This window comes from Malaclemys terrapin, chromosome 16 (assembly GCF_027887155.1).
Source record: "Malaclemys terrapin pileata isolate rMalTer1 chromosome 16, rMalTer1.hap1, whole genome shotgun sequence".
Taxonomy (NCBI): domain Eukaryota; kingdom Metazoa; phylum Chordata; order Testudines; family Emydidae; genus Malaclemys; species Malaclemys terrapin.
Window position 1 is genome coordinate 17,511,082 of NC_071520.1, and position 13,659 is coordinate 17,524,740.

The 13,659-nt window shown below is 39.8% G+C and overlaps 1 protein-coding gene across 2 annotated transcripts in view; it reads left to right on the forward strand.

The window, feature by feature from the left end:
- The first annotated feature begins 2,980 nt into the window (after positions 1-2,980).
- ZDHHC8 (zinc finger DHHC-type palmitoyltransferase 8) overlaps positions 2,981-13,659 on the forward strand; it is a 234,645-nt gene continuing 223,966 nt past the window's right edge. For both annotated transcript variants that reach the window (XM_054006427.1, XM_054006426.1), the window contains exon 1: positions 2,981-3,221. In XM_054006427.1, the coding sequence (XP_053862402.1) occupies positions 3,118-3,221 (104 nt within the window). In that variant the 5' untranslated portion in view covers positions 2,981-3,117. The remainder of the gene's footprint in view (positions 3,222-13,659) is intronic.

Here is a 13,659-nt window from a genome sequence, read left to right on the forward strand (position 1 = left end):
CGCATCAGAGTGTTGCTCTTTTAAGACTTATGAAAGCATGCTCCACGCCTTGTCCCTCTCAGATTTTGGAAGGCACTTCAGATTTTTAAACCTTGGGTCGAGTGCTGTAGCTATCTTTAGAAATCTCACATTGGTACCTTCCACTACAGATTTCACAAAACGCAAAGAAGTGTTCTTAAAATGAACATGTGCTGGGTCATCGTCTGAGACTGCTATAACACGAAAACAGAGCAGGGGCCATACAATTCTCCAAGGAGTTCAGTCACAAATTTAATTAACACATTAGTTTTTGTTTGTTTGTTTTTAATGAGCATCCTCAGCATGGAAGCATGTCCTCTGGAATGGTGGCCGAAACATGAAGGGGTGTGTGAATGTTTAGCATATCTGGCAAGTAAATACCTTGCAATGTCAGCTATAAAAGTGTCATACAAATGCCTGTTCTCACTTTTTGGTGACATTCTAAATTCTAGAGGCCTGTAAATGTAAACAAACTTGTTTGCCTTAGTGATTGGCTGAAGGAGAAGTAGGACTGAGTGGACTTGTAGGGTCTGACGTTTTACATTGTGTTTTTGAGTGCAGTTATGTAACAAAAAAAATCTACATTTGTAAATTGCACTTCCACAACAAAGAGATTGCACTATGGTACTTGTATGAGGTAAACTGAAAAAATATTATTTACAAATTTGTGAAAATTATCAAAAATAATATGCTTTGATTGCAATTGCAATAGCATTCAATATATATGATTATGTAGAAAAACATCCAAAATATTTAATAAATTTTAATTGGTAATCTATTGTTTAATGGTTTGATTAAAACTGATTAATTGCAAAACAATTTTGAGTTAATTGTGAGTTAACTGCAATTAATTGACAGCCCTAATTAAAACTCTTTGGATACCTTTGAGAATAAAAAGTGATGTAAAATAAAATTCTGTTCTAAGAGGGTGCAGAAAGAAAGTTGCTAGCTGATATTCTGAGATTTCATAGTTGTACATGAGAAATTATTGATTTATAACTACCAAAGTAGATTTAGAGGCTCTGATGGGTGGTGCTGTATGCTGCCATGCAGCAGTCTTCGGTTTAATTTCTTGTCCTTCTGTCTTATTCCTCAGGCTCCCATGGGCTTTGAGTGCTGCATAGATACACAGCAAGCATGTTGCTTAAAAGCTTCCCTCTATCCAATTGAAATGTGACACTGAAAGGTGTGCAGTCCTGTTTGCCTATGCAGCTTCATCTCAATCTTATCTGATCAAATTGATCTCGTTTTGAAGGGGAAGGATGGTAAATTTTGAAATACTGAAGTGATGGATAGTATAGGTCTCACCAAAGGGAACCTCTAGGTCATTACACTGCCTCCACTCATCTCACTTCTCTAAAAAAGAGGAAGGGTTACAAATTTAGCCAAATGAAGGCTCCAGGAAAAGCTTATACTCAAGGAAGAGCTTCAGTTCAGGTGTGCTGGGAGGGCAGGTTAATTGACTGAATTACTTTAAACTGCTGCACCTTATTTGTAATCCAGAGCAAGGTTTTTTTTTTTTTGTTAAGCCTCTGGGAATCTGCTCTTTAACTTACTGGGAAAGTAGGTATGTATTTGGCCTCTTACAATGAGCAATATTAATATTCACCTGACCAAAATTGGGATGTTTAGTTTCTAGCTAGCAGTGTAGCTGTACTAATACTATCCTCTAATGTAGAGAAGGAAAGCTATTATTTGTTGTGGTGCAGTGTACTCCTGGTTGAAGCAAGGTAAGCTCTAGCAGTATATATTGTGGTCTATAGGAAGGGTATGCACTGGGGTAGCTATAACTTTAGCTAGCCACTGATGACTAGAAGGGGGGCATATATCCCGTGTAAACCAGCCTTCAGATATTTTTTTACTTATAAAATCCTAAATGGCCTTGCATCTAACAAAGACCACCTCTGTCACCATGTGATACTGGCTCCACTGTGACCAGTGAGGGTACTTGAGCTTGAACCCCTTTAATATGAACAAGAGGGAGCTGCTCCCAGCAACATTCTCTGGATAGAACATTTTGGCAAACTATCTGCTCTGTCACCTTAAATCACATATTATTTGTGCCTCCTTACTGGACTGGAGGAAACCCCTTTAAACAACAGTGGAGCAAACAACACAATTCTGGGTTAATTAAATAATTTATGCAAAAATTAAACTTCCAGGCCACTCAAACAATTAGAGGAACCTAGCGGTTGTTTGAATACTAAAGACCATGATTCCTTGATTAAAAGTAAATCAAACTTGGGTCTGTGGTGCTGGTGTTCTTCCTTAAACGCCCTAATCCTGCGAGCTGTTTGGCATAGAAGGACCCCTCTATGCAGAGCCCTGCTGAGTTCAATGGGACCCTTGAAGTGGCTTGTCCATGAGCAGCAGCTCACAGTACCGAGGCAATAGTATTTGATATGCAAATCTGGATTGTGTTGTGCAATCTGATAACTGATGAACTTCAACTTTTGAATGTCATGAAAAAGTTCCATAGAATTTAAACCAATAGGGTTCTCTAGAAATAGTTAAATCGACCCTTTCCACATTGGATTCAAAAAGCCTCTCCATCCCTGTAGCAGGAATATAGGTGTCTACTGAATTGTAAAGGAGGGGTTAACAAAAATTCTATAGAACAATTATCAAGTCGACAGGACATTAGGGAGGAGCGTGGTGGAAATTTGCGTATGGTGGTGTGTTAATCTGTAGCCAGATGCCTGCTTGTCTTTGTCCACAGCTCGTTTGTGGCTTCTATTGTGCTGCCTCTATTTGCACTGCAGTTTTGAATGTACGTGTTAGTATGCGAAGTGTCTATGGTCCTGTATGTCTTCATTCTGCGTGGGGAGGGTGCTCTCTCTGTCTTAGTGCAGTTCTACCTTAAGGGGCTCGTTGACATCAGCTGAGTGGGCTGGCCTGTGTGGGTGGGATTTCCTGTGCTGGAGGTCAGCTGTTCTCAATCCCTCTTTCTCACTCCCTTTCTCTCTGCCTCGTCCCTTCTTTTCCCCCTTTCCCTGCCTTGCCTCTGCATTGGAGGGTCCTCGCATCTTGCTCTCCCTCCCTTCCCTCCCTCCCTGGTGCCTCTTGGGTTGGAATACATAGTGATGTGTTAACTACAGGATGCCCAGCAGCACTGGAAAGAGGTTTAAACCTACTAAATACATCCCTGTCTCCACAGCAGCTGCCTTATTAGTGGGTTCGACTACTTTATTTTTTGTTTTCACGTAAGTAAAGCCGGGCTTCTCTCTCTGGAGGGTCTGGACTGGGTGACTCTGTGGGGACTGGCTGGGGGGGCAGTTTGGCTGGGGCTGGACTTCCACTGTCTGGGTTGCTAGGGAGGGGGGGTTCGTGGCTTGACAGCTCCTCAAGGCCCTGACGCTGCAGCTCCTGCTCTCCACGCCTTTTGCTATCCCTCCCTGGCTTCAGTTTGCAGAGGTTTGTTCTATTTCCCAAGCATAAAAATGTGTCTGACTGTTAGGGGTTTATTTGCCATGAAATGGTGGCTCTCTCAGACTCTGGCAGCTGCTGTCTGTGCACACCAAAGGCGCCAATTAACTACCATCCTCTCCCCCTTATATGCAAATAGAGTCGATTTATGTGTGTGAGAGAGAAATATATCTGCAGAGGTAAAATGCTTTTGTGCCATTAGAAATGAAATCTGGCCAAAGTCTGTGGATAGGGGTGGGGAGGTGGGGGAGGAGAGAGAGAAGTGTTGAAAATCTCATGGGTTTCTGGGTTTTGTATTGAAAATCTCATGGGTTTCTGGGTTTTTGTTTTCTGTTTGGTGTTTTGTTTGTTGTTTTTCTTTATCAGCGTCTCAGAAGAATTCCCCCCCCCACACACACTTAATCATCGATGTATCTTTTTACATAATTGTCCCTGAAGCTTCAGAATCTGATATACAGACTTAGGTTTTGGTTTGTGGTGTTTCTGCCCCCATTCCCCAAAATCTTTCTTCTGCTCATTTCTTCTCCCCTCCCCCCATTAGATGCAAAATTATGCTCTGGCTCCGAAGACACTGGCTTGCAGCTCTCCAGTAGTCATATTAATATGTGAGTCGTGTCCTGCTTTAGCTCTCTTTCCCCTCTCTTTATGTTACATTGAGTTAGAGAGTGTTAACCCTTTTTTTTTTTCTTGAAATACTGGAGTTTGCTTGCAAAGGCATCGTTATATATTTTTAAGAAGAGGTGTCAAAATTACTTAATTCAAATGTATGTGTTCCAAACTGTCTTTATGGGTTTGTTGTAATTGATTGAAATGTGCTTCGATGCATATTCCCTCTCTTCTAGAAATGAAAAGCCTCTTACATGGATATGAACTAGAAGATTCATACTTCATTGCTTTATTTTGAAACTTTTTATGTATCCTGTTTTACCATGGTTGAATTTTAAATTGAGACCAGGAAAACTGTCAGCACTGCAAGATTGCCGTTTAACGTTGGGACTATATGCTTGTGTCTGCTACCTGGTTTGGATTGGCTGTGATATGATTTTCAGTACTATACTGTACCAGCAGTTTAGAGTGTTCATTAGCCTTTGAGTAATATCAATTTAAAATTTCAGAATAAGATACAAATGTTGGTTATATTGTATTATAGAAGGAGCGTTTGACACTGGCACAAATGCCCTCGACCATAACTTTCTTTATTTTTATTAGTGCTTCCATTTAGAAGAAATTGCCAGCTTTAATACTGTACTTCCTTGTAACTGGCACTCAAAGAATTGCTGCTAGCTTTACAGGCCCGCCATTCATCATTTGAGTATTTAATTATAGTTGGTTGTACACAGACAGACGTGAGACAAAGGTGGTTTTATGTGTTAGATTTGGTTCAGATATTTCAGACTGACATTGTGTGGCTTTTAAGAAGTCTTCATAGTTCTGTGACCTTGAACCTTACATACTAATAGTCTCTGTGATGTTCAGTTCTAATTTATTGAGGTTTCGGGGGAAGAAAGCTTACTGTGACTTTTGCGCAAAGTATGGTTGCAACTTAAATGATCTCTCGTCTCGGTACTAACATAATGTTTCACAATATCATAAGCAACAGATGTATACAAAGGGATCTGACCATTGCTTCGGAAGTATGAGTATTTATTGGGTTGAATAAGAGACTTTGAACATAGTGCTACGAACGGTCGATGACTAAAAGTCTTCCTCAATCAAGCTTACTGTATTGTATTTAATATATAGTCTCATAGCATCTGTCTGTGCTAAGAGGGAAATATCCTTATTTTTCCATTATAAGAGAATGAGTTGTTTTTAAAGTCACCTTTAATCTATTGTATACATCTGTCTGGTTATTTCTACTATTATCGAACAATTCTATCCAGATAAATGATTTTTAGGCCCTCACCCTACTGCAGCTTGAACCAAGCCAGCAACAACTTAAAAAAATACAACTGCGTAATTGTTACAGTTGTTAGCAGGCTTCCAATGCACTTTGCTTTTTCTGAGTATAGTTCTAGTCCCAGAACACCCTTGCCTGCTGTTGTGAAGTCTTGATTTATAACAGGAGTAGCAGCAAGTAGGTGTGACTGGACAGGGCCTTAGATTTGTCACTTGCCAGACCAACACTTGCACAAACAAGTTAAAGAATTGGTTTTCCATCTTCCACTAGCTTTTCAATAAATATTTTTCTTGGAGTACAAACAAGTTGTTTGACTTGCATTGGATAAGTGAAGGTAAGGTCCCTGTTTGGCTTCTCCAAAAACTCTTCACCTTTAGTAGCTTGTTTTACAGATTTTGGCAGCATCTCTGCAAGGCTGGGATTGTGAACCAGATCTTCTTCTCCATTGACTTTAGTGGAGCTCCGATTTACACCAGCTGAGGAACTGGTCCTAGATGGCTAACCCTTAGCAGGATTGAATTGGATTGAAGACCATCGTAACACGAATGTGTATCAGCTGGAAGGGTCCAGTTTTAAGATTTATCAACACTTCACTATTTCCTTATTTAAAACTTTCAATTCTTAAGGCAGATATTCCTGTGACATGAACTTGGATGCCCTGGCAAGACCGACTAATAGATTGAGGTCAGAAAGCAAACATTCTTGGGTATTACACCAAGTTAGCACATAAATCTGTAGGACACTGTAATCAGGATCTTAATCTTCCTTATGTTGGGAATCTAATAATTAAGATAATCCGACTTTGGTTAAATATGAGAATACTTTACCTAGCTATCTATCGATCACTTCCAAGCCACTTACTGAACTACTATACAGAGAATACTGAAAACACTTGAGAGTAACTTTACTCTTATGAAAAGTGCTGAGAATGTGAATGGGACCACTCAGGTGTGTAAGTGCTTGCAAGTTTGTCTTATGTCATTAGTAAATGTTTTCCTCCACATGAAGAGCTCTTTACATTTTAAAAATGAAGGCCAGTCTTAGCTTTTTACTAATTGAATTTTTATTTTTAGCTTTGGTCTGAAAACTTTGCTAAATCATAGATTAGTAGCAATTAAAAATCATTTGAAATACACACTACATAGACATTGGCATTAGCATTATTCCATGGTGCTTATGATCAATTGTGCTTTAATTTAGGCAAATTCCAATATGGATTTTTTTTCACTACTACTTTTTCACCAAGACATGTAGGAATCTGTGTGTGTGTGTGTGTGTGTCCCCTTTTGGCTCTTTTGGGAAGAGTTAAATTTGTTAGTAATCAAGGAATTTGACTGAATATTGCACTTTTGTGCCCTTAATTCTTCAAAATATATTGCTTCAGTAATAAATATGAGCATTCCAAAAGGTGACCTAATTCAGTCCCATAAAAGACTGGTACAATGCAACAGTTATTCAAAAATTATTAGCATTCAGAGTTACTTAATACATCTTTCCCATCCATTAAAAAAGTAATTGCGTCATGGAAGAATGAAGGGAAAATTGTTTCTATGTTTAAGATTCCAAAAATCTAGAGTGACCATTCACTTGTAGCAGAAATTCTGTTTCCTCTTTCGTCAGTATACTTTCTTCAAATTGCTGTCATTTTTGGCAACAGAATACAATATTTTTATCTTAACTTATCTTTCATGAAGGATGGGGGGTTTATGCCTCTGACCACAGACTATCACGATGTAAACATGGGGATGTTCATCCAAAGAACCAGACTTCTGCCATGAACTCTCACCCCTTTATGTATTTTAAATTGCATAATTGCAGTTGTACAATTAAGGGTTTTGTATTTTACCAAAGTGTATGTGCTGTAAATGCACAAGTGCATACAGTGAAATGTGATTCTGAACAGAATGGAAAGAGGAAGATAACGGCTCTTATTTTTGCCACTTGTTGCAGTTTTTAGTACTGAACGATTTGAACTTGTGGCTTTTTAGTCTGGTAGCTGTGATAATCAGAATTGCAGGTAGCACAATATGCTAGGAGTGCAGGGCCTTAAACAAAACAGTGTGGCGATACATGTAAGTGCAGAAAAGTTTTGAGTTCTCACACTGATTAATAAACATGAGAAATTTCTGGTGGTGACGTTGCAGAAATGGTGGCACTGAGATCATGGGAGGTAACAAAAAGTCCCTTCTGCAATAAAACTTTTATATTGGGGTTTAAGCAAGGTTAATAAAATGGGAGAACTTTTAGTAAAGAGAAAATTAAAAAAGTGGAACCTCCTTCAATAAATGTCAAAGATAAGACTTCAGCTTGGTTTTTATAGAGAGGAAGTAAATGGAATGTACTCAGAGGGGTATGCAGCAGATACTCTGGGGCTGCAATCTGTGACTCGGGACTTTTTTTTTTTCTTTTTACAATACCATCCCAGAGAAAACAGACTGACTAACGGGGGTGCAAGGAGAGAGAAATTGAAGATTGGGTCACAGTAGGAGTGAAAAGAAAATAGTGACCATCTGAGTTAGAGATGGAGGGGAAACACTGTTAAAATGTGGAGTTCACTGCCTCTAAAATCTGCTTAGGATGCTTAAACTAGTGGCTTAATGTTCTTAGTGGAAAGTCCTCTTATGAAATTCACTTCTCCCACTGGTCTGATAGCCTGTCTGGTCAAAAACCTAGTAATTGCTTTTTGCAGAAAACTTCAATTGTTTTCTAAAAATGATTTGTGAAAAATTGTTTTGGTTTTCCTCCCTCTCTCATTGGCAAAATGGGAAGAAGGGGAAAATACAATTTTGAACAAAGAACGGGAGTACTTGTGGCACCTTAGAGACTAACAAATTTATTAGAGCATAAGCTTTCGTGGACTACAGCTTAAATAAATAAATATTTATTCCACTCTATATGCATCCGAAGAAGTGGGCTGTAGCCCACGAAAGCTTATGCTCTAATAAATTTGTTAGTCTCTAAGGTGCCACAAGTACTCCTGTTCTTTTTGCGGATACAGACTAACACGGCTGCTACTCTGAATTTTGAACAAGTCTTCCACAAATTTTCACTAGACTGAAAAAATGGTTGAAGATGTTTTGAAACGAAAAATTTCACTCAGCTCTGACAATTTCTAGAGGATGGTGGCTGGTGTAAATACGGGCTTAGTGTGTAGTTATGTCTCCCTCTAGTGGGTTGGCCTCTGCCCAACAGCTTGTTAGGTGCAGCTAAAAGGAATTCTTAGCTCTCCTTTAGCTCACTTGGTAGCAGCCTGTGGTTTTGGTGCTGAAAGTTCCAGATTTACTGCAGCACGGGTGGAAGTTCCTTATCCAAGCTTTTTGTGTCATCTTTCTTCGTTGTTAGAAAAGATGATAGCTGTTTGAGACGCACAAAGCACATTTTTACAAATCTAAAAATAAAAAAATGTTTGTCCCCTGCTATCTCTGTACCCCCAAGAGGGCATCTGATGTTGGTTATATGATGCTTGATGAACTCCTTTCCTTCCTCACACCACAGAATTTCTTTCGGGAAAAAAACCCAAGATCCTGGCACCCTGTGTACTAACAACCTCAGAACTGTTTTGCTTGTCTGCACTGGATTGTGAACTCCTTGAGACCAAGATAATGTGTCCTCTAAATGTACATGTGGTGCCTCCCACCTGGTTAGAACTCCATGAATAGTCAAATACAAACACTTCTACAATACAGTGATTAAAAAATGGAGGAATGCTGTTTTGACGGGTGGAGTTAACAGCCCACTTCTAAATGTGTCTCCCCCCACCCCCCTTGAAGAATTGCTGTTGCTATGAGCAAGTTAGCTATTAGCTTTAACTTCAAAATTGCAACCACCTCACCCAAACAGAGCTCATCAATCATTAGTCTTGAGCACACTGTTTTCTGCACCTTCTTAAGACAGCATCAAGGATGCTGACTGGAATAAAAAGTTAGCTAAATGTTTAAGCTGCTGTCATAACTATAAAGGGAAGGGTAACAGCTCTCCTGTGTACAGTGCTATAAAATCCCTCCTGGCCAGACACTCCAAAATCCTTTTACCTGTAAAGGGTTAAGAAGCTCGGGTAACCTGGCTGACACCTGACCCAAAGGACCAATAAGGGGACAAGATACTTTCAAATCTGGGGGGGGAGGCTTTTGTTTGTGCTCTTTGTTTTGGTTGTTGTTCGCTCTTGGGACTGAGAGGGACCAGACATCAATCCAGGTTCTCCACATCTTTCTAAACAAGTCTCTCCTATTTCAAACTTGTAAGTAAATAGCCAGGCAAGGCGTGTTAGTTTTCCTTTGTTTTCTCAACTTGTAAATGTACCTTTTACTAGAGTGTTTATCTCTGTTTGCTGTACTTTGAACCTGAGGCTAGAGGGGGGTCCTCTGAGCTCTTTAAGTTTGATTACCCTGTAAAGTTATTTTCCATACTGATTTTACAGAGATGTTTACCTTTTTTCTTTAATTAAAAGTCTTCTTTTAAAGAACCTGATTGATTTTTCCTTGTTTTTAGATCCAAGGGGTTTGGATCTGTATTCACCAGGGAATTGGTGAAAAGTTTCTCAAGGCTTCCCAGGGAAGGGAATCCACTTGGGAATGGTGGCAGCAGACCAGATCGAAGCTGGTAATTAAGCTTAGAAGTTTTCATGCAGGCCCCCACATTTGTACCCTAAAGTTCAGAGTGGGGAAGCAGCCTTGACAGCTGCTTAGTTTACTGGCTTGAGAGCTGAATTCTAGCATTCACATTCAGGCCATATCTACACTAGGAAAACAGCGTTAGTGTTTAACACAAGTTAGCTAACATGTTAGTCTGAGTGCAGACAAGGTAGTTGTAATTTTAACATGCTAGCTGCTCAAGGGGGAGTTTAGAGTTTACCTTGATCAGTTAACACACACTAACTACAACTTGCCTTATTTACACTAAGATGCTAACATCTTAAAACACCTTTTCCTAGTGAAGATAAGGCCTCAGTGGCAAGTACCTTGTAGAGCAGTATGGAGGTTTAGTTGTTAGATCTGATCATTGACCCATGTCTTCACTACAAAAAGTGTTCTTACATTGAAACAGTTACCTTGTCTCCAGTAAGATTTTATATGAAGACATCTCAATTCATCTAGTAGATGCAGATTCTGGTTAGGGGGCATAGGGTTAACCTCTATTAGTTTTTACCTCAATACAGCTATCTGTTCCTTGTTTCCAGTGAAATTTTAAGTTGTGATCACTATCTAAATGAAAAACGCACATCTCCTTTTGCAATGAAGAGACAGTCCTTCCAAGTAAATTTTTTGGCACCTCTGTCACTTCAAAATCAGTAAACAGATATTAAATAATGATGGTTTCCTATCCTCTGTCCTCCATTGTTTACTTTAAACCAAGGAGTTTGGTAACAGGAATGTCCTCGCATTCCTTTCTTGCCTGAATATTGTTAATTTCCAGAAGCTAGCTCCTGCCACACCCAGTTTAGCTTTATTTGTGTAATGGCATTGTCTTATTCAGAAAATCATAAATCTTGCTAGAGAATTTTATACTCTTTCCAAAGAGTTACCAATATTTCCTCCTGTGTGTGTGTTTTTTTTAAATTTACAACATTGACTTAAAATTCTGACTCAGAGCCCAAATATTTTTTTCTGGGGGAAAAAAAAAAAAAACAAAAAAACACCCCTGCCCAATGAAGCTGTGCCAGACGAATCCCTCATATAGATGCAGCTATGTCCGATGGAAGAATGCTGCCGTCAACATGGCTCCCGTCGTTCAGGGAGGTGGCTTTCCTACACGGATGGAAAACCCTCTTGTGTTTGTGTAGGCTGTGTCTACACTATGGGGTTGTGCCCACATAGCTTCAGTGATGTAACTATGCTGGTTATCGTCTGAGTGGTGCATACATCCCCTTAGGAGGATGCTATCAGTTACTACACTGCTAAGGTTGCTTTGCTAGGTTAATGTTAAAGTCACGCTATAAGTTTTTGAAAATCAGTTCAGTTTGATGATGATTTAGCCAGTGTAGTTGCAAGTAACACAAAATTACTAGAAATGGAAGACTTTACAGTTTACTTTGGTTTATAATCAGCTGTTTCCTTGATCATTTGCACCTCTTAGCTCAGTGTATGCTGGTCTCCAGGCCCGGGGCTGTTGACTAGTAACAGCTGAAAGTGAAGAGAGAGTAGGCACACAGCGGAGAAAATAGGTGGCTCAAGCATGTTGAGTGTTGCTCTTGCGCTTCCTGAATCATGCTCTTAAACATCACGGGGGAGCAGAAGGAACCCATTATATGGTTTTTAATTGTTTTCTTTAAATTCGGATACTGTTTAAATGGTGTTTTCTCGGAACACTATTTTAAAATTAGTTTCAAATGTCAGTATCCCTTTAACCTGGCTTGTCAGGGGTACCCTTTGCAAGGCCTCACTTTCTGGATTCTTCCTGCTTATTTTGAAACACAAGTATCAGGAAAACCTGCCTTCGTTAACTGAAGATTTTAAAAAGGAATGTGAAATTTCTTAGCTCTTCTGGAAAAAGTATCCTGAACTCTTACTGCTTGTTTGCATGCTATCTTGTCAAGCACACCCAAGGGTGAAGCAGGGACCTCCAGACTAGATCCCTGTAACCCAAATCAAACCTGATGAGGTTAGACTGCAAGTGTTTGGGTCCAGGTTAGGTTGGGTGGGAAAACAACGGGTCCTTCTTGGGTCGGGTCATCTCCTTCCTGTGGATTTGGCACAGCAGTGGCTAAACTGGGCCTGCTTCTGCCGGCCACTGCCATCTTGCTGTGCTGTGGAGGGAGTGCACCAAGGTGTCTTGGCACCTCTCCCTTTGCAGTGTGCACAGCAGAGAACAGCAGGAACAGGGGACTCACCAGCTGCCTTGCTGACCCTACAGCCAGGAGGAGAGCCATGCTAACACTGGTTTGGGGGGAAAGGCTCTGAGTCAGATCAGAAAATGACTAAATCCTCTCAGGTTGGGTGGGTTTGGGTCTGATCTGGGCCTAAAAATTAGGCCTGAGTTGCCTTTACTCCAGACCTAAAAACATGTATCTCTACCACTTGAGCTAAAGCATCTGATTCTCCAGCTGTGGGGACGAGGGCATAACACTCATCCTCTGCAGATCAGGTACAGAAGGAGAGACCAGTAACATTCACCAGAGTTACTCTGATTCCGCAGGCATGGAGAGTGAGATTTCAAATTCAGTTGGTATCAAAGTGCATTTGTAAAAGTGTTCCACATAGCTGAAAACTAGATGAAAGCAGCCTCATACCTGTACAGTGGATTTATCTGCACCACAAGTTGCACCACTTTAACAAAAGGTATGATATACAAAATGTAGTTAAACTGGTGCAAACCACTGTGTGGACACTTGTATTGGGTTAAAACTGGCCATAGCAATTCAGCTTGCAACTGTGAATTTAGTGATGCAAGCTAAACTACTATAAACATGGCTTAAATTAATTTAAGAGTATCCACAGATAAAGCTGCACCAGGTTAACCAAACTGGTGTAAAATAACACCTTTCTGTTAAAATGGCGCAACTTCCTGCAGAGAGAGTATTATATTTAAAAAAAAAAACAAAAAACTTAGACCCAAAAGGATTCTTGCTTAATATGAAGTTAAACTTGAAATTAACTCTCCAGCATAATTACTAAAAGTTCTAGCCTGAGATGATACTGACGACAGTCATGTGCATCTGCAAATGTATTATAAGAGCTTTAAATCTTTTATATTCTGAAAGCCTCTTTAGTGGCAGGTTTGTTTTGTGTGTGTGTGTGTGTGTGTGTGTGTGTGTGTGTGATTTCTTTCCAGTTGGGAAGATAAATGGAATGACTCTGGAAAAGGTAAGGTCTTTCAGATGGAAATAATCAAGGTGTAAATTTTAAGGCTTGCCAGTGTCTCTGACATAGGTTTATTTGTATCAACCCAAATAAATGCCCTTTTAAAAGGCAAAATAGTGGCAGTTTTATTGTGGTTCTATAAGATGACACTAGCCAGCACTTGTCGTGTGAGACACAAATCCAGGCTATCTCAGTGGTAAAGTCCATTTCCCTAGAGTGTGAAAGGTGATTTTATAATGGACTATAACATGGTTTTATTATAGTCAGTTCCCATGGATTCTATGGCTCTTACTCATGTGGAGTCCAACCAATCTAGCATGGTTTGGTTTTCTTTTTTAGGAGCAGAAATCCATTCACGTGCAATAATGAACAATGTCTATGATCAGCGTTTATATACTCTTGTGGACTAAGAGGGAAATGGACAAAACATTAGGGCCTCTAGAGGTAAAAGTTTTACCTACAGTTGAAGTCAATATGCAGTGCACATGTTTAAATTCCTCATTGACAGTAACAAATAGC